Source organism: Pseudopodoces humilis, chromosome 6, assembly GCF_049639895.1.
Source record: "Pseudopodoces humilis isolate 2021_Gansu_Grassland_sample_001 chromosome 6, ASM4963989v1, whole genome shotgun sequence".
Taxonomy (NCBI): Eukaryota; Metazoa; Chordata; class Aves; order Passeriformes; family Paridae; genus Pseudopodoces; species Pseudopodoces humilis.
In genome coordinates, this window is record NC_142205.1 from 60,381,084 (window position 1) to 60,407,880 (window position 26,797).

Below are 26,797 nucleotides of genomic sequence, written 5' to 3' on the forward strand. Positions count from 1 at the left end.
ATCTGAAGTTTCAGGGTAACTGACTTTCAGCAATGATACATTTTCCTGGAAGTCTGGAAGCACTGGAAAACAATAAAGTTACACTGAATTAGACAAAAGCAAGCCTTCTTAAGCAAGGGAAGGAGTTAAAGAGCAAGAAAAGCCCTGTTCAGGAACAGCTGTACAGCTTGTTTAAGGAGATGCATCTGCAGTTAGAAAACAAAAAGATCTCAAATGACACATCTTAAAAGTAATTACACAAAGAGATGTTAAAATATACAAGAAGCCAGCTATAAATACAACAACATCCTATAAATAATGCTCATCATAAAAATTCCATAAATTCACATTATACAATGAATATCAGCAATAAGGGTCTGAGATAGTATTTTTCAAAACATTCATGTCTCAATGGCAAAAAATGAAACAAGGTAAAAAACCTCTGAACTTCCTAGTATTAACAGTCACTATTCTTTTGTGTTACCTACAGAAAACAAAAACAGCAGAGATTGTAACAAATGATAGAACATCTGATGAAATCAGGTGTAACAGACTGCATTCCCCTTCATCCACAAGCAGGTGTGCAAAAGTGTTTCATCACAGTTGTCTCAGTCGTAGTCATCCTCAACTCTCTGGGAAAATAACTGTACTTTGCTGTCTAGATAAGTGTCTTCAACAAAACCTGAGACAATTTAAATGAAACAATATTCAAACCTGGTAGAAATTAATTTTGACAGAAGGAAATAACAAAACTTAACCACAAAAGAATGCTAAAGTGATAAAATCTAAGAATACTCAGACCTAAACATAGTGAAATTTAACTCTGCTTCATTCTATCAACACTTAATTTGTATCAAATGAAAGCATAACTTATTCTGACTCTTATTACAAAAAAGGCTACTGAAAGTTTGGTATATAACTTTTGAACATAATATAGCAGCAACATGGATTTATTACAAAGATTACAAAGATGTGACTTACTATACTATAGAAATTATGATTTTATGTAATTTGGCCTTGAGAATAACTCATAATAATTGCAGATACTACTGAAAATACTCATACATAGTAAGAATTTTCCTGGTACAGGCTTAAGTTTATTAGGACTTTGAAAGTGCAGTTTTATTAGAGAAAAACCACAACAATGCAGGGTTTGGCAAATTGCCATTCAGCTTTTTTAGCACTTTGCAGAAACATCAGGTCCAATTTTTAATTAAAATCCTAAGTCCAGATAGGTATATATGCTGTCACGTGTTTTTATAGCAAAAAGATACACAATGAAATTACCTTATTAAAATTGTGGGAAAAAAAAGCAAATGGGTAATATATGGTTAACTTACCTTTTTCTTCTTGTACGGGAAAGCTTTCCTAGCTAATTATTTTTTAAATCATAAATACCTTCTGTAGATAACATTAATGAGAAGGTCGTTTTATCAGAAGCTGTAAATCATTCAATATTTTGATAATAGGTTTTAAAACTAATTATTGCAAGGTAACTTTTTAATTCTGTTAGTATTTACTCTAAACATTTCTAAAGAGGGGTTTTTTAAATTTCCAAGGGGTCACAGTATTTTCTCTACTAAAACTTTAAATGCATCTTTAAATCTCTCCAGTAACTCCTGTCAAAAATCACAGTTGACTAAAAACACAAGGTTAACTTTAACAAAGGTATTTCAATGCATCTTTTAGACATTCTGATGACGGACGGAGCTCTCCGGCAGGAGTCAGGGGGGCCGAGCTCCACAGGGGGAGCCAAGCCATACAGGGCTCGGGAGGAGGATTGGAGTATTGGCGAGGCTGTAAACTGTTTTGCTATGTCAAAATCTCCTCCCTTTAAAGCTTTCTGTCCCACTTCACTCCAATGAACTGATTTTAAACTTCTCCTGGAAAATTCCCTTGGATTAAAATTTGACGGGTCTCTTCCTGGATCCGGTGACCCTGCATCTTGCAAATCTGTCCCTTCTCCCGGGATAAAACGTTTTCCTCGCTACTGTCCCTGCTCCTTGCCACAATAGAAGCGGCCAGAGGCGGCGCTGTACGGAGGTGGCAACTCTCGGTGGTTACAAAATGACATAGGTGGCAATATACCGAAGAGATCGCACATGCGCAGTGAAGGCCTACAGGCAAAGCAGGTCTCTGCACACAGGCCGCAACTGGGCATGCGCAATAGCTCTGCAGGGCCCCTGCACGTTGTTGTAACTGCGCTCGTTCGGGTGGGGTGCATTGCTGCGTGGAGCCTTGCTTGTAACAGGGAGAGGAGCCTGCAGGGCTGAGCGAGACACACATGGGATTAAGGGTGGCTATTGGAGCTTTTCTTGCAGCGGCTCCGCTATGGGGGTGCCTCTGCTCTGTGCCTGTTCCAGTGCTCCCCAGCCATGCCCTCCTGAGTTGGGGTGAGGGAGCCTATCGAGATCTGGCTTCTCTTCAAAGGCAGAGATATCCTGCCCCTGCATTTCCGTGATCGATTTAAAAGCATGTTCTCCCGGTGTGAGTGTCTGTGTGTGTGTGAGAGAGAGAGACAGAGAAGATGACTGCTTCTGTGACGCAGGTCGAATTACAGAGTTCACAGCCTGTGCAGATTGCCCATTAAAGCTCTTAATTACCAGAGGGACAGAAAAAGCAGCGAAAGTAGCCGAACTCCTACAGCATTCCAGATAAACTTTCTATGCTCCATACCAAGCAAATTCCCCTGCATGCAAATGAGAAAGTCTCTTAACTCTTGCTTAGTTACTGTAGCATAATTGCTTCCTATCAACTTTTTATGTTTGAATAGCCGTTCTCAGCATTTGTACGCCCAGGTGGAGGGGGGAGAGACTTGCCCCCTTGCTGCTATTGTTAACTCTTTAGTGGATACCACAGGACCTTTCGTGGGTAACCCTGGTGCTTTTCTCTTTGCTTTTAACTGCTTTAGCACTGCAAGGATTGACTTCCACAAAGTGCTAAATCCCTTAGTTTACTTTAATCCATCACTCACGCCACACCAGAGGATTACTCACAGCCTTTCCCACTCAAGGATATTGAAAACACTCCTGGGGGTGGCAAAAAATCCTCTCCCCTAATTTTTAAGACTTCTGGGTCATATTTAATTGCTCTCTTAGACAGTGTATGCTGGAGAATGTTTAGCATGGCTTGCTCTTCTTTTGACAGAGCCTTGCCCGTTTTCTCCAGGCCCGGCCACTCACCTTTTTCGGTATGCTGCTGCAGTGTACTGTGTATTTTCCGGAGTTTTTTCTCCTGGGAAGCCTCCCTTCCTGCACTCTGAGTGGAGCTGCCCTCCGCCTCCCACTGACACAGTTCCGCCCCGGGCCTCCTGCCTTTTCACTCCGCAGGAGCCCCCAACAAGTTCAAAGGGTCTGGGTCTGCACGGTGTTGTCATCACGTCACCAGGTCACCAACATGCGGGAGCTCAGGATCTCTGAACAATGAACCAATACGATTTCACAGAAGCCATTTATTGATTACATTATACACATATTCATACATTCTAAAACTACCGTTCACGGGATCACGCATCTTTTCATTGGTGCCCCTATCCTGTCCATGCACTCTGCATGCAACCCTCGGGGCACAGTCCAGGTGTTCAACCACCCTCTGTTATCTGGCTCTTGTGGTCCTGTTTTCTTGTTTTTCAGCCTCTTCTTTCTTATTGTTAGAACAGTTTATGTCTCCACAACTTTGAGAAATTCCAGATGGTCTGATAATAAACTCTAGATACGGTTTGGCTGGAGCACGCCATGGCCCAAACTGTTCAGATACATTGGTACATAATATTACCTAGAATTCAGCAATGCTGAATCTATAAAATGCTAATTTACATTCTATATTAAGACTACCCTCTCAGATAAGACCTTTTTTTTTTTTTTTGCAAGATACACACAGGTTTTAAGATGCCAGAGAATTCATTCAGTACCAATTAGCAAAGGCTGCTAAGATTCCCAGATGTTATATTTGTGCACAGCATGCCCTAAGGAAGTCCTTATTGAGCAAATTTCAGCCTCCCACAATATGCTGAAAAAATGCAAAATTAAAGTGAAACATTTTGTCACTTCTGGTCACTTATGGCATTAGGGTGGCTAAAAAAGCTTTGTACAGTTTTATGATGTTGTTTGTGTCATAGACACCCTCACTCCCTATTTGGAATGATGCATTCTGATTAATAAATTGTGAGAAAAAAGAAAACAGAAACCTGGAAAATGTTTGAATGGTTGAGTAATTGTTCAATTAATAATTGAATGATTAATTTTGCCACATATATGACTCCAAGCTGAAAGAAGGAAATAAAGTTTTAAATATAAACTGTGAAAATAAAATGGTTTTGCTCATATTGTGGAACTGAAGCAATATTGTCTTAAGCTGATTCCACTGTATTCTGGCAAAAGATTTCAAAATTTAAAAATAACCAAACAAAAAACCCTTAAAACAATTCTACTATTCAGACACTACTACTAGACACTAGTTATTAAAATATAATTTAGGATAAAAGTGTAGATTCCACAGATGTCATTCTAAGTATTACTGAATTTGAGACTCTGCAATTGTCTGCTGCAGGAGAATTATCCTCTGCTATTAAATGCAGATCATACAATTAACCCCAAATGATCATGCTCTTTGAAGATGTTGAGGTTTTGAAAGATAAAGTAGTAAAATATCCAAGAAAGGGAGAGAGTTTAGCAGGGAAAGAGTTTAAGGTAGGAATGCAAGGAAAATGGTCTTAAGGCAGGAAGGGAGAGATGAGTTTAATTTAGCTTATATATTGTCTAAACTTTTGTATAATAAAAAGGGGATGGTGGTGGATAGAAATTAAAAAGGAACTTAAAATTTTCAGCTCTTAGGAACAGTATAAAATCTTATTGTGGCTTTGCAAACCCCACTCTATTCTCTTCACATATATAGGAAAACAGGCTTCAAAATATTTTTAAATGTATTTGTTGTTTTTTTTATTTTTGGTGGGTAGTTTCCTCTTGAGGTTCTGATAGGATTTTTTTGTCTGTGTTGTTAACTTGTTTGGTTTTTTTCTGTTTGTTTATTTATTTCTAAACAATTTTTCAGGGCATACAAAAGGTAAGCACACCCTACCTGAAGTTTTTAGTTGCCTGTCAAGTCAGGCTTACCAAAACTTGGAATAATTTTGGAAAATTCTTTAAGAAGACAAAAATGGAAACTGTTTTCAGAAGATTCTAAAAGAAAATTATTAGTAAAGAAAGAAATAAAAATATGCTGCTTTTTTTTTTTTTTTTTCCCAGACAGGATTAACTCCTCTGTAATAATTATTTCCCTGTTTTGGAAACAATAAAGTAAAAAAACTATGATTATTTTATTTCTGGGGCAATGTTGTATTGTTTGTCTGGAGTTTATTGCGTATATATCACAGAAGCATATCTTGTAGCAAAGAGAAATGAGAGTAATTTCATCTGCTTCTGTTCTTAAAAAAAAAAAAAAAGACAAAATGGTTATCCATACATTTTAGAGTGAATTTTCTTAAGAAAAGTAATTCTTCTGCTCCTATCCTTAGAAAGAAGATTCTAAGCTTCCTTTACATATGAATGATTGAGTCATATCCCAAAGCTGATGGTGTATATTTACTCCAAAGCTCCTGTTTGATAAATATTCATAATTTTTATGCTGTTATAATCTTATACAAGTTTTGTAAATATAATCTGCAAAAATGTCTCATCTTGTTTTGAATCCTGCTAAGCTTTTTGCTTCTGATGTTTTGTGAAAGTAGATTTCAGAAGCTAATATTGCTTGGTGGACGCCAAAATCACTTCATTTTTTAGGTTTTGAATTTATCATGTTTGCTTCACTAGGAATTTCATCATTGGATTTTTGAAGCTGTATGTATAAAAAATTGCTACTTGGTCTTCATACAGCATTTTTGGTTTATGTGCTTTTATCATATATTGTCTTAATTATTTCCTCTTCTTTTAATTGCACTGACCTTTTTAACTTCATCTTTCAATCCGTCAGATTTTGTGCTGTGCCCTTGATGCAAGTGGCTATTTCTGCTGTTTCCTTTTCTGAGACAGAGTAATCACACTCGAGTGAGTTCTTTGAGGGATTGCCCCCTTTTCACTCCTCTTGCTCTTAATATCTTGCTGGTATTTTGTTTTGTTGTCACTGACCACAGGTTTTCACTGTGCAGTCCTCAATACTGTCTGGACTGTTGGTGGTGGCTTTGCAGAAACAAGTTCATTAGAAACATGATTTCAGTATTAATATTTCCTTCAAATAATTTTACATCATTATGCATACCACTCTTTCAAAATACTCCTTACTGAAATCAAGGGGTTGTATTTTAACACTTATGCTGGTTTCACATTAATTGATATTTAGTAAGAAGGAAAGAAACCACCCACAGAAATGATTTTCCTGAGAGCAGCTCTGAAGATCTTCCTCTGTGCCTGGAAAAATAACAATAGCTGGCTAGCTCTGAGAATTGAGAACCTATTAAACCATTTAGAAGCTGGGTCCACCTCTGTAAATTCTACATCTTAAAAACACTCAAGCTCAGGAAATCTCTCTGTTGCTGGCAGCCCTGTAAGGTAACTGAGCTCCCCAGTGGGGCCGGCTTCCGTGTGGCCCGTGTGGCCTGGCAGGGCTGGGCTGGACCTCAACAGTGGCCGGACGGAGGACGGGAGGCGGTGGGGCCCTGGCCAAAGCTGGGCCAGGCCACAGCTGCTATTATCTTGCTAACACCAAGCCCTGCCTCTGCTGTTGGCCTGCACTAAGCCGGGGTCTGACTGCTGGACTCCGGGAGCGGCTCCGGGCCGGGCCAGGCCCCTTCACCTCGGCCCCGCCTCAGCGGCTGCTGGGCAGAGGGAGAGGCCCAGCACAGCCTGAAATCCATCATCAAAAACCGTCATCAAAACCATGACTGCTTCAGTTACTGCCCATAACCATCTGCAGGCCTGGACGAGATATTAACCCTTTCACCGCGCAGATGAGACCTGCAGACCTTGATCTTCTCTCAAGGGAAAGAAAAGGATAGAGTAATGACATGTAGAAGACAACCTGAAGACACCAAGGTCGGTAAAGGAGTCGTCAAGTTCCAAATGGAAGGAGAATGAAGAGATGCCCTAGTATTGGGCCTGAATGTTCTTTTGGTAAGGCCATGGAGATGGACTACGATACACTAAAAAAACCCCTTTAATTCATGAGGAAGTATGAGGGGATGGAGTGTTCAATCTGTAGATGTAAGCAGAGGCAACCATGATTAAGCAAAGCAAATGTTGAAGGAGCTGTGATCCCATGAGAAGCTTGAGCAGAGAGGGAGATTAGAGTGATGTAGACCCTTTGCCCCCAGGGAGAGAAGATTTCTGTTCCCAGAGACGAAGATGATAGCAGAGATAGATAAAGTTGTAATATATGTTTTTTTTATATAATTTGCGTGTATAGTGCACAAAGATAACTCAAGCATGATGCATAAAATATGAGCAACTGGGGGATTGCCACAACGACAAAGAACTCAGGACTTTTTGCAAAAGGACACAGGGGGCGCCAGGAAAGAGATGAATCCATTCAGATAAGACAAGCCACTAACGATTCGGCGATCAGCACGTAATACTGATTCGGTTGACCATGCATCTCAATGTCGGTCTCGAAAGAAAAAAAACAAAACACTCAGACTTCATCCCCTTCTGGGAAAAACTCAGCAAAATTCTACATCTCAAAGACTGCTGCCCAAAAATCCACTCAGACTTCATCTCCTTCCCAGAAAACTCATCAGCAGTTCAACAGCCAAAATATGAATATGTAACAACACAAAACAGAGGAAAAAACTGAGACTTGCATGGCCTCAGGCCGAAAAAACTGTATAAAACTCGGCACTCCAATAGACAGTTTGTGAACTTGGGGGAATCAGTGCGATAGAGGCTGGTTCAGAGTTAACCCAACGTCAACCCCAGGCTCAGCGTTGTCTTTAATTGTGGCTGTCCCGAAATTTTGATTCTGTAAATTTTTCAATAAAATCCTTATTGAAAAAATTTGATTGACTTATTAATAACAAAGAGAACCTTCGCTTCTGAACAGCTTATCCTTAAAATAAAATAATACTCCAGAAGTTGATGTGGCCCATGAATGCAGCTGTAGGAGGACTGTGAAAATGGGAGGAACTTCACAATTGCACATCTTTTCCCGGGCAGCTGCTATTCATGGAAATGAAAAGCAATGTGATAATTATTTCTTGTGGAGAAGTTTTTATGGCATAGCAAGAGAAAGCTCCTCTCCCTACAAGAACTGATGAAAGACTATTGTAGAGTTGGTGCTGATTTAATATCCCAGGTTTTGTCTCTATGTTGTCAGTTGGGAAAAGAACTCAGGCAGTGTGAGGAAAAGAGTTCTGAAGTTTTTTATTCTGATTCTTCTTATTCTTTAAGTTCTGTTAATAAAGTTTTTTATTCATACCTTTTAAGTTTTGAGCCTGTTTTGGCCTCCTCCTAATTCATATCTCACAGCAGGAAATGAGTAAATAATTCTAGTAGGTGTACTGGCAATTTTTGCCAGCTCTAACCCCACCCCATTATTTGGTTCGTTGGCCAGGAAACTCAAATTGGTGAACCTAAACCACTACAGCACTGAATATGCTTCCTTCAGGCTTCTTAGCTGTTGTATTAGCTAAAGTGATAAGCACATCTTTTTCTGTTACTGTTGTCATTAGAGTGTATGGCACAAAGCAGGAGCTGTTTAAGTAGAAATTACCAACATAAGTCATACAGGAAATTAATTGTACCTCTTTCAGGTCCTTTTAGTGGTTTACTATAATCATGTACCTAAGGTATTCTCAGAAATAAAAAAGCATGAGTTAGTAAATCAAAGATAGAATATTCATCTGAGCCTTGGGTTCTCAGCCATTTCTTGATAATGGACTTCTTGGAACATAATTAGGCTACCAAAGGAAAAAAACGTATGTGAAAACCAGAATGTACCTAACACAGACTTAAAAATTAGCTAATTAGATAATATTTAAGGTGGAGAATGAGGAATGGGACAGCCTGTTTACATCCACATTCTGTTTAGATACAAATGGGTGAAGATTATGCCAAGGCCACCAAGAAATGTAGCTGATTAATGAAGGCAGGAGACAGTGGAAGCTCAGACGTTCTTGGACGGAGTTTCTATTGGGCAGTGACAGAAAAGACTGGAGGCAGTTTGAGGAGCTGAATAGCAAGACAAAGACAAACACAAGACGAAGACAAACAGCTCTAGACGAAGCTGGGATTTCATTCTGTAAGATGAGCTTAAGTTGATGCAGAGCACAAGATCTGTCATGCTGTCGTGGTTTTAAAGCATTAGCTAAAAACTCACTAGAAAACTTACTCATTTTTTGCTGTGAGATATGGATTAGAAGAAGAGCAAAACAGGCTTAACACTTAAAAGGAATAAAGAAAGTTTATTAACAAAATGACAAGAATAAGAAACCAGAATAAAACCTCCAGAAACCTTTTTCCCCACTACTCAACCATTTCCCTTTGTTCACACGACAACATAGAGATAAAAAAAACAAACAACTGGTGGTTAAAACAGTCACAACTTTGCTATAGTTTTTTCATTAGTCTTTGTAGAGAAAAAGAAATTTTCTTCTGTCAATCTATGGAGTTTATCACAAGAAAACCATTTTCTCATGGCTTTCTATTTCTTTGATGCCAGCTGCCTGGAAAACTCTACCATCAGTCCTTTCCTCCCATTTCACACTACTCTGAGGTGTGTTTGTGGGCCATGATTCAAGGGATGTCATTTTAAGGATGAGTTATTCAAAGGCAGAAGTTCTCTTCATCTGTCTCTGTGAGCCTCTCTGGAAACAGAAGTTTTCTCTTTGCCTCTTAAGGGCCACAAATCGTCAACAGCTATCACTTTTCTTTTTCTGTTCCAGCATCTCATAGGATCACAACTACTTCACCACTTGCTTAGATCCACACTTTGAAATACTCCATTCCCCCCAAAATACTCTTTCATGAATTAAAGGAGTTTTTTCAGAACACTATTGTCCATCTCCATAGTTTTAACAAAAGAATTTTTCAGCTTATTAAAGCATCTCCTTATTTCTCTCCCCCCTCTGAAGCTTAATTCCTTTCTTCACTGTCTTTGATAGTTTCTGTTGTCTCTTTACATGTTGATCACTCTCTTTTCCCCTCTCTCTGGGAAAAAAGTATTTATCTGCAAGTCTCATCTGGGTACTGGAAGGGTTAAAATCTTGCCCAGGCCTTGTAGATGGTTCTGTGATCTCTGCCGGAGCAGCGGCTGGAGCTGTCTGCGATGGAAGATTCTTCATGGCTGCTCTGGAGAGTGTGGCCACTGTCTCAGCATGCCGCAAGTCAGTGGCTTTCTCTCTCCTTACTCGGCTGTCTCTGGTGAAACCCAGCAGCAGCAGAAACTGCAGCCCAGCCAGGAACCAGCCTGGCCTGGCAGCCCCACTGTACAAGGCTCAGCAAGCCCTGTGAGGGGTTCAGCCCTTCTGGGAAGGGGCTCCTGTCACTTCACAGCCTCCATCCTCCCTGGGAACCGCAGAACTCCGGCCAGCCCTGCTCCCCCTGCAGCCTTTTCCAGCCTGAGGAGGAGGAGGAAGCTGAACCGAAGCTCTGTTACCTCTTCAAAAGCCAGGAACCAAAGAGAGCAAGAAATTCCTGGGCTTAGGTCTTAAGGTGGTGTCCACAGGTTGATCTCACTTTTTAATGGTCAAAACTACTGTCAGTTCTCAGAAATGACCAGTTATTGGTCAGGAGAAAAAACTCCCAGCAGTCTCCAGCAGCCTTAACTTCCTTAGGTGTTTCTCTTTGTTTCTTAAATGCTAATCCATCACACACACTGATGAGAGCAATTATCTGGAAAAAACTTTGAAAGACGATTTAGAGTGGGGGAATAAGATGATAAATAGCTCTATTTTAGCAACACAGTTTGCTCTATGCTTCCTGTTCAGTTGGCAAGCTATTCAAAATTCCAAAAATGGATGCATTGAAAAGTTAGATCAGTAATTGATTTTCCCTATCTAGAACCAGTATGTATTATAAAGATCAATTTTTTGTATCACAATTGTTGTTTGACACAATTATTGGTTGAAGTGTGTTTTTAAAGATTTTGAATGAGATAAGTTATCATAAAAGTATTAAAATATTATTAAAATAGATTAAAAAATTCTAAAATTTGAGTATTAGTATGAACTATAAACTTTCAGAGGTGAAAATATTATGTTTTTTCCACTCTATTTACTTTTAGAAAAGGCCTTTCATGCAATAATAATGCTTGGTACTACGGAGTATTGTTGATGAAGTTTAGATTTAGAAAAGACAACGCTTTTTTCATTCATAACTCAGAATTGTATTGAGCCAACAACAGCAGTAACAAACTGCAAAAAACCCACAATATATGAATAATCTAAAATAATAATCTAAAATAATCTAATATAATTTAATAATCTAAAATAATTTAAATCATCTATTCTGATTCTATAATTCCATTAGAAAAAAAATAATAAAGATATAAAGTGTGCAACTTTAGAGGCTATTTTCTGAGGAAGTGTCTGTCATATCCTGTTTTCTAATGGTTTTGATTTTGCTCTATTTTAAAATGAAAATAAGTACAGAAAATGTACTCTTTAAAGTTTCCATGCTGCATATGCTCTAGATTGCTGTAGCACTGTACTCTTACTTTAAGCATTGTTGATGCATCTTTTTTTATGACATATTGAAGGCTGAATTTTTACTTCAGTGATTTGTATGTGTTTCTGAGAAGAAAAAAATACCAACCTTGTCACTAGTAATGGGGGCATAATTAGATATTTCTTGAAAACCTGTTAAAATTAATATTGAGGGATGTGAGTTTCCACTCCACATTTCTATTGGTGTCAGTGGAGTTAACTCATAGGCAGCTGGTTAAACAAGTTTTGGGTTTGGCTGGATGTTTTAATCTGAGGTAAAAGATTTCTATTCCTGCTGTTGTTTAACTCCAGCTTGAGACCAACCATCCCAGACATGAGCTTAGACAGAGGCAGGGATATAGCTCTTGGATAGAATACTGTATTCCTATACAGAAGGAGTAGTAAAATTTTGGAAGCCAGCCAGGTCCAAACATTGTTGCTAGAACTATTAAATCAGACACCATAAATATTAAGGACCAAAATATTATCCCTATACATAAACAAAATTGCATACCCTGACAAATTTTGCACACTTCTCTGGGAAGGAAGCCCTAAGATTTTAATTTAAAGGGACACCTCATGTTAAGGTGCTAAAAAATGGCAAGGAAGATGGTCATTGAGAATGTTGGATTTTTCATTTCATGGCAGATTATTCTTATGCTACAACATTGCTATTTTGTATTGATGGAGGAAAGATGAGTTGGTTCAGCTTCAGGAGCAATTAAATGGCAAAAAGTAATCATGTCATTAACATAAAGTCTCAACAAGTCATTGTAATCTTTGTTTTCATGTTGATATTTTCAAGGACAAGTATAAGTTAAATGCTTTTCTTCTAGTGCAATTGGTTTGGTTTTGATTGTCGTCTACACCAGGAGCAGAGTTATGCTTATGGAGCTTATTCTAACACTATTCACACTAATTCAAAGCTAATAATGATGGGGAAAACATCCCTGTACCAATGTGTAGCTATTCTGTTTAAGAAATAATTTCGAGACTTTTTGACTTACGGTCAGATCTGCTGCTCACATAAGTGAACTCTGTGTTCCTGTGCTGCAGGCTTACTGGTCTTTTATTCCCTCTTTCTACCCTTTCTCCCCCGTTTTTCCTTTTTCCTCCATAATTTTTCTGTATGGAAGAGTTGTCCTCTGGAAGCCTTTTTGGATATTTCTAAGAATTGCAGTGAAACACTCTTGATGCTCCAAGGAAAATGAGGAAAACTGGTTGTTTCAGTTTTCAAGGAAAACTGAAAAAAAACCAACTTTTCCTTAAAAGCAGGTCCCACAATTTGGCTTTGGGATAAATACAGGAGAAACTTTCTTTGCAAGAGGGAAAAACAAACAGAAAGCACAGGGTACTAAGCCTGTTTGTTCAGGAAATTCAAATAATCTCTATTTCACTCAGGTCAGCTCTCAAGAGTGTACAGGAAAACTGATAATTTACTAAAGGATTTCCTTTTAGATTTCCAGTGACATGTTTGGTTACCATAACACTGCTGTTTTGACCTGATGAATGCTGTAAGGTAGACATGACATTTTAAGGGACTGGTGTTGGGGGTTTTTGTGTGTGTATATTTTGTTTTGAATGCTGAAGAAATGTGGTGAGGGCTGGTGTGTTGGTTAAACTGACTTGTAGAAACACTGCTAGAAATATGTTTATGAAGCATATATAACAGAATCCAAAGCATAGTGTATCAAAACAACTATACTGAAAGTTTTGGGGGAAGAGCAAACTTTGTATTCTTTCCAATGGTATTTAATATTTCTTCATAAAAAGTTACTTGTTCTGAGCACAACTATCTGGAGCCTGGAAACCTTCTTTCCTCCATGAAAGAAATAGTATTTCTGTTTGAAGGTTACTTCAGTACTGAAGGCATTTATACCAGATGAGTTTTGAACACAAAAATTACTGCATTATCTACTGACATTCTTTATTTTGTACTTGTAAAACAGAGATAAAAAACAGATCTTACAAGCATTCTGAAAGCATTTTATTTCAATTAGGAAATCTTCCTGGTGTTTTGTAACAGACTTGTTTTAGATTAATTTGGATGAATCTTAATGGATTAATGAATTAATTATTGCCTTCTCTTTTTGCCCTTTGGTACAGGAATCAGGAACTTAAAGACCTGGGAGAACTTGCTCCTCACTGGGACAACATGCGCAAAAGTGTAATTGCTCACTGTGATCAGATGTTGAGTGTGTACCAGGACACTCTTGCAGAGCTTGGGAAGCATACAGGTAGGAATCTGTGTTTTTTTTCAAGCAGCCTCCTTTCTGGAACATTTACGAATTTGGTAGATTGTTAGCTATGAAATAGTGGCATATTCAGCAGGAATAAAACACATTAAAATGTGTTTTAGAATTAGAATCATAGGATGGTTTGGATTGGAAGGGATCTTTAAGATTATCAAGTTCCAACCCACCTTCCACAGGTCTTCCTCTAGACCAAGTTGCTCAAACTCCCATTTAGCCTGGCCTTGAATGCTTACAGCAAAGGGGCATCCACAGCTACTCTAGGCAACCTGTTCCAGTGCATCACCCCTGTCACATTAAAGAATTTCTTCCTAATATCTAATCCAAATCTCCCCACTTTCACTTTGAATCCATTCCCCCTTGTCCTGTCATTACATGACTTTGTAAATAGTCCCTCTCCAGCTTTCTTGTAAGCTTACTCCATGTACTGAAAGGTTGCAATTAGGTCAGCCTGAAATCTCTTTTCCAGGTTGAACTATTCCAGTTCTCTCATCCTTTCCTCATAGGAGAGGTGCTCTATCCCTGTAAGCATCTCTGTGACCTCCTCTGGACTCACGCCAACAGGTCCGTGTCCCTCCTGTGCTGGGACCCCAGAGCTGGGTGCAGCACTGCAGGTGGGCTCTCACCAGAGCAGAGGGCAGAATCCCCTCCCTCCCCTGCTGCCCACAGTGCTTTGGATGCAGCCCAGGACATGTTTGGCTTTATGGGCTGAGTGCACATGGCTGGATCATGTCCAGCCTCTCAACCACCAACAACCCCAAGTCCTTCTGGGAAGAGCTGTTCTCAACCTGTTGATCCCAAGCCTATGTTGATATCAGATGTTGCCCCAACCCAGATGCAGCACCTTGCACTTGTTCTTGTTAAACCTCATGAGATTTCCATGTGTGTCCTTAGTGTAGTAGTTGTTTTTGCCCACATTGTGCTAGGAAAGCAGAGAATTAATATGGGGTGGGCAGTGCAAATATATCCTTAGTCTAGAAAGAGCAGTAAGTGCTGCCTCGCTCTTTTTCATGTGGAAATGGTGATCTTGGATTCTGATATGCACTGAGAGCTTGTTCCCTCAGTATCCAACAGAATCCTGTGGTCAGGGTCTATATTGTGCTGTAGTGTCCACATGCCAGTGGAATAAGATAGCATCAGTGACAAATGTGTAGAAAAGACAACTGATCTCTTCCTCCTGTAGAATTTCTTATTCACAAAATGATGATGAAAAGTCAGCAGAGAAAATTATTTATTTTTTTTTGTTTTGTTCACAAATCATTCAAGGAACTTACATAAGTCTTTTCTGTTTTACAAGATTACTAATAATTTCCTGAATCACACTGTATTTTGATCAAAGTTTTCTGTTTACAGCAGGCCTTTTTGCCTCTCCCTGGCCAGTTTATAAGGCATTCCGTAAGGAAATGGACAGGTCTGCTCTATATTACAACAAAGGCTTTGTCATTGTTGCTGCTTTCTTACTGGTGTCAGATTTCTAATACCAGTCCTCCCAATCACCATCTCAGAGATGTGTTTTCAATGATCATGTTGCCATTATTGCTTGCAAACGCTGTTTTACTCTATACTTTCACCTTTAGATGTTCCCCCTTTGGCCTTGTTACCACAATTTTGTATATGTAGGCATAGAAGTGCATGTCAGAGATAAACACTATAATATTTCTGAGAGAAAGATACATTAGGGTTATGAATATTTGTGAAAACAGGTAGAAGTGATGATAGCATCTTGTGAAAAAACAGGGAAATATTTATGAAGTATTTGTAGTATTTTCCTCATTACTTCTAGCTTTCTACATATTCCAACCAAAACTTCTTTGTGTACTGAGAAATGGAACAATCAGGTTCATTATACAACTAACATAAATAATTTCTTCTTATAGATAATTGAATGCATTTACTTTCAATATAATGAATCTGTTGCACTTATTAGGTGAGACACATCTTTGCCTCCCAAAATAGCCATTAAAACTTCCCTCCTTTAGCTATTATCTTCTAATATAGGACTGAGTATGGTACTTCTCATACCAGATTTTTCTGTGATAGTGTTCTTTGTCACAGAAAAAGAGTAATCCTATTTTAGTGTATGAAGAAAAACCAGTCTCTAACTGAAAGTGAGCTTTTTGGGAGCAGTTGGTCAACTGTTAAAATATGTGTTGGGGGAAAAAAAGCTCATGTGTTGCACTAAATGTTGTATAATATTTTCCATTTTGTTTGCAAAAGTGTAATTTCTTGTATTTATGATTGTTTTCCATCATCAGAATATTCCAGTTCCAATTTTGGCAGACTACTGTCTTACTCAGTATGACAATTCCTGTGATTCTGTTTTAAATTATATATATGTATTTTCAATCTTTGACTAATATTGTGGTTTTAAGGCAGTAACTAAAAAAATTACTAGAAAACTTATTTATTTCTTGCTGAGGGATATGGATTAGAGCAAGCGCAAAACAGGCTTAAAACTTAAAAGGAATAAAGAGAGTTTATTAACAAAACTACAAGAATAAGAACACCAGAATAAACTTCCATAACAACCCTTTTATCCCCCGCTACCCATCATTCCCTTGTTCACATGACAACATAGAGACAAAAAACTTTGGAACTTTGGTGTTTTAAACAGTCCCAATTCTTGCTAGAGTCTTTCCATCAGCCTTTGTAGAGAAACAGAAGTCTTCTGCTAATCTATGGAGTTTCTCACAAGAAAACTATTTCTGTTATAGTTTTCTATTTCTCTGATGCCAGCTGCCTGGAAATCTGTCATCATAATTCACTCCTCCCATTTCACATCACTCTGAGGTGTGTATGGGCCATGAGTCTAGGGATGTAATTTTTAAGGATGAGTTATTCAAAGGCAGAAGTCCTCTTCATCTGTCTCTGTCAGCTTTTCTGGAAACAGTTTTCTCATTGCCCTCAAGGCCTCAAATCTTTGCTCCACCCTGTTCCAGCACCTCACTGTATCACAATTACTATACTTTTTGCTCAAAATCCACACTTTGAACACTCCATTCCTCCCAATATACTCTGTCATGAATTAAAGGAGTTTTTTTCAGAACATTATTGTCCATTTCCATAGCTTTAACAGAAAAATATTTCAGCTTATAAAGCATCTCCTTATTCTCTCTTCCCCATCTAAAACTTAACTCTTTTCTTCACTGTCTTCTTCATGTTGATTGTCTCTCTCTCTCTGTCTCTTGGGGAAAAAAGGAGTAATCTGTATGTTTTATCCAGGTAATAAAAGAATTAAAGTCTTGGAAAAGCTGCAGATGTTCATAGTGTCAGGTTTCAGTCCAGCAGCAGAAACTACAAACTAAACCAAGCTGGCCGGCTCTGCTTCTCCCCTTCCCACCCCCCTGTGGCCTTGTCCGGCCTAGAGGGTGTGGGGAGGAGGCCAAGACAGAGCCCCGTTACCTTGTCAGAAGCCAGAAACACAAAGCGAACAAGAGAACTCTGGCTTTACATCTTAAGGGGTTGTTCACAAGTTGATCTCACTTTTCAATGGTCAAAACTGCTGTCAGTTCTTAGAAATGACCGATAATTGGTCAGGAGAAAAGACTCCCATCAGCCACCAGCAACTTCAACTTCCTTAGCTTTCAAAACTATCTTAAAGGTAAAGTCACCCCAAGACAGCTAATTACTTCTTGAACACACTCCATACAGTGTCATAAGCAAGCCAATAAATACAGATAATGCAGGAACCAATGTAATAATTATAACTTGCAGGAAAATATTAAAAGGATGTTTTGAGATTAAAAAAAATAGACAATATAATCTAATAAACATAAACCCTGCAAGACCTGTATTTCTCTTGAGAGAAATAAAGTGGACCTGGGAAACTCAGATTATCCAGGAGGACTGAAGTAGCACATATAAAAGAGAAGTAACATTTATCAGAAAACAAAGCAACCTAATAATTGTAGCAAAAATGAGAAGTAATGACTAAATGTAAATTTGTTCATTTCTTCTCTATAAACAAGTACACTTTATAACTTCAAAAAGCAAGATTATAGTCTTTGATAAGAACAGCAAGCCAGACATATATTTGACTTAATACTGTAGTTGCACAAATAGTTACGTTGGGAGCACATTGTAGATACTTGAAATTCAAGTACTTATGAAGTAGAAATTACTAAGATTAGGGGTGGGACCACAATTTTAATTCGATTTACCAGGTCAAAATATTTCAAGGCATGCCAAAAAACATTTTGCTTTTCAATTTAGCCAGCACAGGTATCTTTCTTCATCTTGGAATATTCTCAATATGCTCAAAACCTGAGTTTAGGTTGAAGTATTCAGAAGAGCAGATTGCACCTGCAAATAAAATTTCTCCAAAATATTCTCATGCTTCCTCAACACAATCTCATGTCAGGCTATCTGAGTGACACCCACTTCAACTCAACCAAACTATTTGTGGAATTTAGTGAAGAAGGCTGTTAGGAGAACACTTCATTACTTTTTGAAATCAAGAGATTGCTGTGGAAGTATCAGGAGACCATATTAGTGTTAGACAGCAATTTTGGTTTAGCAGCATATTAATTGAAAATGGAGGTTTAAGAAAGTTAATACTATTTCAAATTTGAGTTGTTTTGGAAAACACTTTTATCCTCAGTAATGTGTAAAGCATTCCTATTGTAAGGAAACATATCAGGAAGATGTAAGGGTTAGGTAACAAAAAGCCCAGTATTTTCAGGTGAATCTAAGACACAGATTTGGTGGTATTAGGAGCGAGTGAAACTTTGAAAATTATTTGTTTGTATTAGTTTGACCTGAAATTATCCCTAGATGATTTTCCCTAGCCCCCAATTTTCTTTTTTTAATGTCTCAGTCATCAAACTGAAAAATCTGTTATTCATCCAGCCCTAGAAGGAGCTAAAAAGACAGTGAAGGCTAAGGCAATTGAATATTGTTCACAAAAACTGGACATTAACCCTGCCTCTGTCACAAACTTCCTATGTAGGCAAGTCAGACTTGAGAAGTGATTAGTGTGTTGTTCTTTTTTGGAAGCCTGGCACTAAACACAATTTTTTTTGCAGAAGTGCTTGGTACTTATGTATGCAATTTAGCCCAGTGGGTGCTGTGTTTCCAAAATGGAATGTGATGTTGCATTATAATGAGTGTTCTGCAGGACAAGTTCTTCAATATCTTATATTGATGCATTGTTTCTTGAATGTTTATTCTCTGACATTAGGATGGGTGGAATTATAACTCAGCCAGTTAAAATTATTTAAAAAAAATTGTAAAGTCCTTAGAGGCTGCTAATATGTATATAGTAGACAAGTTTTAGGAAATTAATAACCTTGACGTTGAGGAAGGTTTGAGCAACATGTTTAAATCCTGAATAAATACTGAAATAAAAGTTGGAAACAAGATATTGAATCACTGCTTCTAAAATGAGCGGCCAAGACACTGAACATTCAGTGAATGTTCAGTAAAATTCAGTAAAGGCTGATACATGATATATTATTGAAGCCCATTTCTCAGTTCGTCAGGTGGATGTCAGATGAATGTTACATCTATATTTATTACATGAGTCATTGGCTGGAGACAGAAACAACATTAACTCACCGAGGGTCCTCAACAAATAGCCTTGAGTTTATTATAGCTGCCCCTTTTATAGGGGGTTTGAATTCCCTGGGCTTGGATAGCCAATTGGTTGAGATCTCTACACTGCCCCAGATCTCTGGCCAGTGATGTGTCTGAATCTAGAGTTAAACAGGGTTGGCTGAAGTCTCTGAGTTCAAATCTATCCTATCATTGCTTACCCAGGGACTTGTTCTGCTTTTCTAGAATGAGCCAGGCTAACCATATTTGGTTTATGTTATGGCGAGATTTATCCTGTCCAGGTACAGACCAACTGTACTGTGACATTTATTCTGGTACTTCCTAACTTTGAAGAGTTTGATCTTGCAACAATAATAAGAAGAACTGTTTTTATTGAGGGAATATAATTTTTTTTTTAGTTCTTAAATAAAACTTAACAAGTTACTTAAAAACAGACTATACCTAAAGTTAATTTTATGGTATGGATTCTATTGGTAAATGCAGATTGAGATGTTAATTCCACTGCGTAGATCTCATACCTGAGCAAATCTAGTAACTGATAGCAGCTGGGTGGTCCTTATCCAGTAATTTTCTGGCACTGGATGGAAAGGGTTACTTGTTTCACAGGTCTTCCCTGAAAAACAGGAAAACCAAAACTCACCAATTCTGCAGGTCTTGTGCTCAGGGCAAAAGTGTACTCCTGAGAGTAGGCTCTTCTTCCTCTTACTCTTCTTTCACTTGTCCTTTTAGTCTGCTGTCATCTTATTCTCCTCTTGTTCAGCCAGTGTTTCCTTGTCTCAAGTCCAGTTATCATTCCTTAAGCTTTGAACTTGGTCTCAGCTGAATTCTCAGGAATAATCTGCCCCTTTCTGTTTCTTTCCAAATTACTTACAGCCTCTTTCCCTGCACTATTCTCATTTATTTTCTGATAGTTTGAGTTGCCTTCACTACACCCCTAATTGCTTGGGTTTTTCAGATACAGGTTTCACACAGCATCATTTTTTCCTAGCTTTGCTTTTTATCTTTGTTAAATTATTATTTTAAGTTACTAAACTTAGGAAGCAGCTTAACCAGGCTTGGCTGGTCTGGAGCATCATTGGTGCCCTCTGGCAGAGTGGTTTGTGTTGGGAGGCTCAGTGCTTAGTCCTCCTGGAAACTATGACCATTTCAAGAGATAAGCACTAGCAAGTCTTGACTGAGCAAGCAAATAACAATTTAAAAATTTTCCTTTACCTTTTTCTGTGTTTGTTTCAAGAAAAGGGTGAACCTTGACAAAATTTATTTTAAAATTCTATCTGAATGAGAGGAATTTTAGTTCTGATAATTAATAGTTGGCAAAATGACAGGGTGTTGAAAAAGTGGGCTAGGTAAATGTTGGGCTGCCTGAGTTGGAAGACAATTCCACTACTCTTTCTAATTTGCACCCTTTTATACACCCTTGATATAGATATACAGATATACCCTTGATACAGATTCTGAATCAAATATCTTCAGGTAAATTATATTTTCATACTATCAGACATTAATTATATTCCTTTACACCATCATAAAACTACTCATAATCTCCTACTTTTGAAATATGCAGCCATATTTATGGTTTTTTGTTTTTCCATGGCATCATGCCTCCTGTGAACTAATATATAGCTTTCCTTAAGATAGCTTGTGTTTCTTTATTTGAGCTTTCTAGGAAGAATGCATAGCCTTTTCAATATAATACTTTGAAGAAAAAAATGTTGGAAAAATTCAGTGCCATCATAGCTCTGTACTCTTGTGGTTTTAGCACAGAATAAATGGAAATGCACATTAACTGCTACATTGTCTCCAGCAGACTCCAGACTGATTTCAGACAGGGAAAAGTATCTATCTCCTTGTCTTGGTTTGCAAGACTGGTGTCTGCTAGGTTGGGCAGGAGCCTCCCTTGGAATGAAAATGTAGACGCCCCTCCCTCCAAATTACTATAATTTTGAAATCAAGGGCTCTCAGGCAGAGATGTGGGGATAGGAATAACAGTTCTTTACTAGTATTTATAACAAGGCAAACAAACAACAATAACTACAGCATTAACAACAAAACAGAACCAGGGACCCCGGGACAGCTTTCTCGGCCGAGGCTTTGCTTCACAAACCCCTCGGGCAGTCAGTCCCGGTGCTCCTGCAGGGCTCTGAGGAACAGTCGGCTGGAACAGCAGGGATGAGCTGAGATCCTGAGCGGGTGCCTGAGGTGGATCAGCAGCTCCACGGCGGCGGTGGCTGGCACTGGCACGTCCCGGCAGGACGGGGTGGGGTGCAAGGCCCATAAAGAAAGAAGAAGAAGAAGAGGAGGAAGAGGAAGAAGAGGAAGAAGAAGCTCCGTCGGGATGATGCTGAATTCCTCTCCTCAAGCAACCACAGCTCCCTTTGAGTGTTCTGCTCTGAAGCTGAAGAAACCAACCAGCCCCCAGCTGCCCCTGCCCTCCCTTTCTTCCTGCCCCCCTTCCCCCCTGGGCCCAGCCAAACTCTTTCTGTTTCTCAAGCACCCAATAAATGCCAGAAATCAGGTTTCCCCGCAACTAATGGGTAAAAATTCCATAGGTGAGATGGAACAAAAGGAGGACACCTAATCCCCAACATTCCTAGAATAAAAATTAGATAGTTCTGTGAATTAAAAGCTGGTTTGTTGCTTCCAGTATGGATACATACTGAGACTCATTTAGTGAACCTTTAGTCTTGTAACATACAATTACACCTTAAAAGTAAATTAGAAATGACTCCTGACATACAAGTATTTCACTTTAAAGGGAATACAGAAACATCTGGATGCTTAAGACAATGATTCTTTAAACTTTTGTTTTTCAGGTTCTTCATTTAAGTCAAGCAGTAGCAAAGGAGAAAAAACACTAGAATTCATCCCAATAAATCTTCATCTGCAAAGAATGCATGTGCATAGTCCTCGATTGAAAGGTAAAGAAATTCCCCAAATATGACAAAGTATGCTTTGAAATACACTGAAATTTAGAAATCAGGTCCAAAGTTAAAGCTGTGCAAGGAATTTCTCTGCCTCATCTTCTGATGCCACAAGTTGTGGACATTTACTGCAGATCTTGGAGAACCAAAATGTGGTTAACTAAATTTCTTCGAAGTTCCTTTCTAAAAATAGATTCCAGGGATGTGCTCATTTTTTTCCTATGACACTTCAAGCAAATAACATGCAGAATGCAGAATATATGCTCACTGAAATGTATTGGTAACCTATGCATGGTTAAAAATATTCTGTTGTAGTAGTGCAGAACTAATACTGTATGATTCATAGTGACACACTGCACAGTGCTCAGTAAGATTCACGTCCTTCTCGGGCACTCACTTAATTTTTCATTTTGATCCATAATGCTGTAAAAGCCAGACTTAACAGTCTGGTTTTAAGGCAACTTTTCTTCCCCCAACTGCCAGTTTGCCACCAGAGATAGTGACAGTGCACAATACAGTACTTTTCCTCACAGAGATTGCTGGGATGAGCTCACTAGCCCAGGTGATGGGAGGTACATGGCTCCATAAAGGAGAGTATTACATCTAAACTTAATATATCCTATTTCTTAGGAAGTTGTAGTAAGCCCAGCACTGCTTGGTTCTAAATCAGCTTATGCAGTGCTACCCTGTCATGCCTACCTACCCCAATTAAGCATTCATTCAGTGTTAAGTGAAAATACCTCACTGATTATACTGAAAATACTGCAAACTTCCAACATCTTCTGGAAAGTGGGATAACTTTCTGTAAGATCATCTGTGGTTCTTTTTAACACAGAATCCTGTTGTTGCTGCTTGCATATGATTGTAGCAGCTTTCTTTACAGATTGAAGATTATACTGATACATATATATGACCAAATCACAGGGAATACTTTGTTGATATATTGAGATCTGTTAAATTTGCTGTCACTACAAACACAGAAATTGCATTCTGTAAGGTTTTTGCCTTATTGATACACTCTGCACCCATGACTGTAAAGCAGTAAGTTCTAACAGTGGTAAAACTCCTGTTTTATACTGTGTGAGGATGATGTTCATCTACTTCCAGGTTGGAAAACAGAGACTTCCAATCTGTGAGATACTGGTTGGTTTAATATTTTTTAATTTTTTTACTAAAAAACTGTTCCTCCAAACAGTTCAACAAGATAGGTATTTATAGTGGCATAATGTGACAGCACACATTTTAATTTAATGTTTTGAAGTTAATTAACTCAAAAGCATTTTTAGGTTTGTAATGGTGGCTAGAAGCTTAATATTATGTCTTTTCAAGAAAACCTCTTTGTGAATAAGACACTCTATGTCTATTTGCTAAATAAAAAGTGGAATGAAATAGTCACTTACTTAAACACCCACAACTTTTACATTACTGGAGTTTTATTTTTTTATTCATTTTCTCCCTCCTCCGAAACTATTTTGCTTGGAGTAAATGATTAATCCATAGTCAAAAAGGGTACTGAAAGAGATAAATGTTAGAATTGTTCTAGTTATCTTCTAAATTTGGATCTTTAAATTATAAAATTCTGCCTCTATTACTTAACTAATGTTCACTGTGTCTTACGTTAGATATATACAGTCTGAACAGTTTCTAGCAATTGCTAATCAATCTGGAGTGGGCAGCACTTCAATATGAAGTTGTTCTTTCTCAGCTGATGCTTTATATCAAATATATATCAAAGGACACCTGCAGTATAACCAGGAGAATGATATTGGAAGGGAGAGAATAAAAATTCATAGAGGTGGCATTTAAACAAGCTAATGATCCATGGAGGTGCCATTAACCCTTATGCTGTTGGATATGTTAATTTTGGGAATGCAAGATAGGTTTTAATCCCATCTATTGTATACGCACATTGGTATGTGGTTTTTTTTGTGTTTGATATGTATAATTGCATGTTTACTTTTCCTGAACTTTGATTTGGGTTGTTATTGGGTACTGACATGGAAGACAAAGTGTGCTTTAACTTTCAGTAGGAATAGCTTTGAGAAAAATACTAATTCCCTATGGGTCAACACTATCCCTGTCCATTTGATAAGCACCACATTGTGCTCTGTTCATCATACTAGAGAGCTTAAATTTATATATTGACATAGCTTTGCTTTTATTCCTATTTACAATATGTGCTCATTTTAAGTAGATTTGGTGAACTGAAGTGATTTTTGTTTTGCATCTGGCTAGTCTGAGACACTGACCACCTCCTGTGGAGGCACGGAGGTTAACTCAAAATTTGGATTGAGCTGCTCTTGACAATAAGATACAGCTCCTGTGGTGCTCTGCTGCATTTTAAGCTCTGTCTTCACTGCAGAGGGGTGTCAGCAGTAGCCTGCTCTTGCTTGATGGTTATGAGTTACTGGAGGACTCCTGTAACAGCACACTGGTGCTGACACTGCATGTCCTTCACACGGAACTCCACTGATGTGTAAGTAGAGCACATCACAAGGCATTCCTCCCAAGCCTTGCAGCACTCTCTGCTGCACTGTGCTCTGGGAAGTGGGAGTGAGGTTGCCCTGTATCCATCACTAGACATGGATGTTTACTCCTCATCCTTTGCCATCCTCACTCTCCCATGTAGGTTATGTGAGGCAGGTGTTCAGCTGGGTGTGTTTCTATCTCAGACAGCTGCTCCTCGACAATGCTGGGATGAGACCACAGGCTGAGTAAAGGCTTTCTTCTGGATAAATCCTGCCCTCTCCCACAGTAACTATAAACAGGGTCATGTCTATTTTTAAAACAGTCAGAACCAGGGTTTAGTCTTTTAAATGTTTTTCTGTCATTTTATGAATTATCTCTAAAAATATTCAGAACCCTGATGAGTTCATCTCTTATCTTGATTTCAAGCCACTGCTGTAAAAGCAATAGAACCCCTTTTTGTCAAGTACCAATGGAGCTCTAATAACTGCATAATATGTATTATGGATAAAACTGTATTAAGACCTGAAAGAATGGGCTATTTAAGAATCTTGAAGCTCACCTTAGGCTAATGAAATTATGTCACTTCTCCTTTTAAGTGGATATTAAAGAGTCACCAACTCATTAGAGCTCAAATCAATTTGAGCAAATATGTTCTGAGATTCAGCTTGGGAAGTAAAGCATAGTTCATTAACTGTGAATCATTTGTACAGTGTTCTTGCTTCTAGGGATATTTATCATCAGAACGCAATAAGAGTTCTATTTTAGGAGAGGACTAGATTTTAATTTACATGGGAAGCTTCTTTGATGAATAAAACAGTTCTAAAAAAAATCCTGTAATGTTTTCTTTAGAAATACATTTAAGAATGAGTCATTCTGAACTGTGTTTTTATACCTCTAGTAAGTTCAGGTACAAAACAGTGTAAATGTTAATTTAAACTTTGAATAAAGAATTATTGTGGTGTGGGATGTAATAAATCTTCATCTCCGCACTGACTATCAATCATAAGCTCTTTTAAAAATGATGTTTCACCTCCAGTTCTGTAAGCATATATCCACACAAAAAGTTCATCCCCTATGTCATAAGACATCAGGTATATACAGAAGGAGACAACAGTTTGTTTCCCCAGCAAGAATTTCAGTAGTATGCTTCATTTCCTATTCTGGTAGCTTCTCACCTGAGAACAACTGACCTTCTCTGCGCTCATAAATATATATAAAAAGTTAGTGTATATCACAGAGCAGGGCTCTCCAATTTAGCATTAAACACCATTACATCTGAAAGTACATTAGCATTACATCTAAACAAATACAAACTAGAAAAGAAGTAGGGATTTTTCCTAGTCTGATTGACTTCTCTGGGAATGCAGTGAATTCATTGTCACTTGCAATCTTTAAATCAATATTATATACCTAAACAAAGAGATGCCTTCATTCAACCAGCTTGATGCAGTAATCATTACCTGTAATTCTGTAGCCTCTATTATTCAATCGGACTATTCCATCATAGTGGTCTCTTTTGACTCTAAAATGCTTGAATTTGTGCATCTCAACATGACTACAAGTTAAATAATGAAAGTGGCAATATAGTGAAATACACAATGGGCCAATTTACTTGGCATATTTGTAAACTGCAGAGCTGGAATATTATTCTGCACTGCAGCACATAATTTAGATGTAGCCATAAATCAGATTAACTTTTTTAAGTGTGCAGGTGGCTGTATGGAAAGATTGATTAGCTCTTGGGCCTTCCTGGGACATGGATTATCAGTTATTCCCTGGAAATTATATAGACTTGTCCTTTATGTAGAGTAGATGTCACAGTGTTGCCATGACTTGGGGATAGCAGCGTTCAAATATCTGTGTTTCTCTATTCCCATTCCAGATGCTCTGTATGATGTTATCACCGTGGGAGCCCCAGCAGCACATTTCCAAGGATTTAAGAATGGTGGTCTCCGGAAACTGCTAAGTAAATTTGAGGCAGAAAGACGAAAGTA

At 38.3% G+C, this 26,797-nt stretch overlaps 1 protein-coding gene across 14 annotated transcripts in view; it reads left to right on the forward strand.

The window, feature by feature from the left end:
- INPP4B (inositol polyphosphate-4-phosphatase type II B) overlaps nucleotides 1-26,797 on the forward strand; it is a 322,017-nt gene that overhangs the window by 211,812 nt on the left and 83,408 nt on the right. For all 14 annotated transcript variants that reach the window (XR_015772647.1, XM_088056200.1, XM_088056198.1 and 11 more), the window contains 3 exons: nucleotides 13,715-13,845; nucleotides 22,227-22,331; nucleotides 26,686-26,794. Coding sequence is in view for 13 of the 14 variants with exons in the window: in XM_088056200.1 (XP_087912326.1) it covers nucleotides 13,715-13,845; nucleotides 22,227-22,331; nucleotides 26,686-26,794 (345 nt within the window). In the remaining variant the exon portion in view is untranslated. The remainder of the gene's footprint in view (nucleotides 1-13,714; nucleotides 13,846-22,226; nucleotides 22,332-26,685; nucleotides 26,795-26,797) is intronic.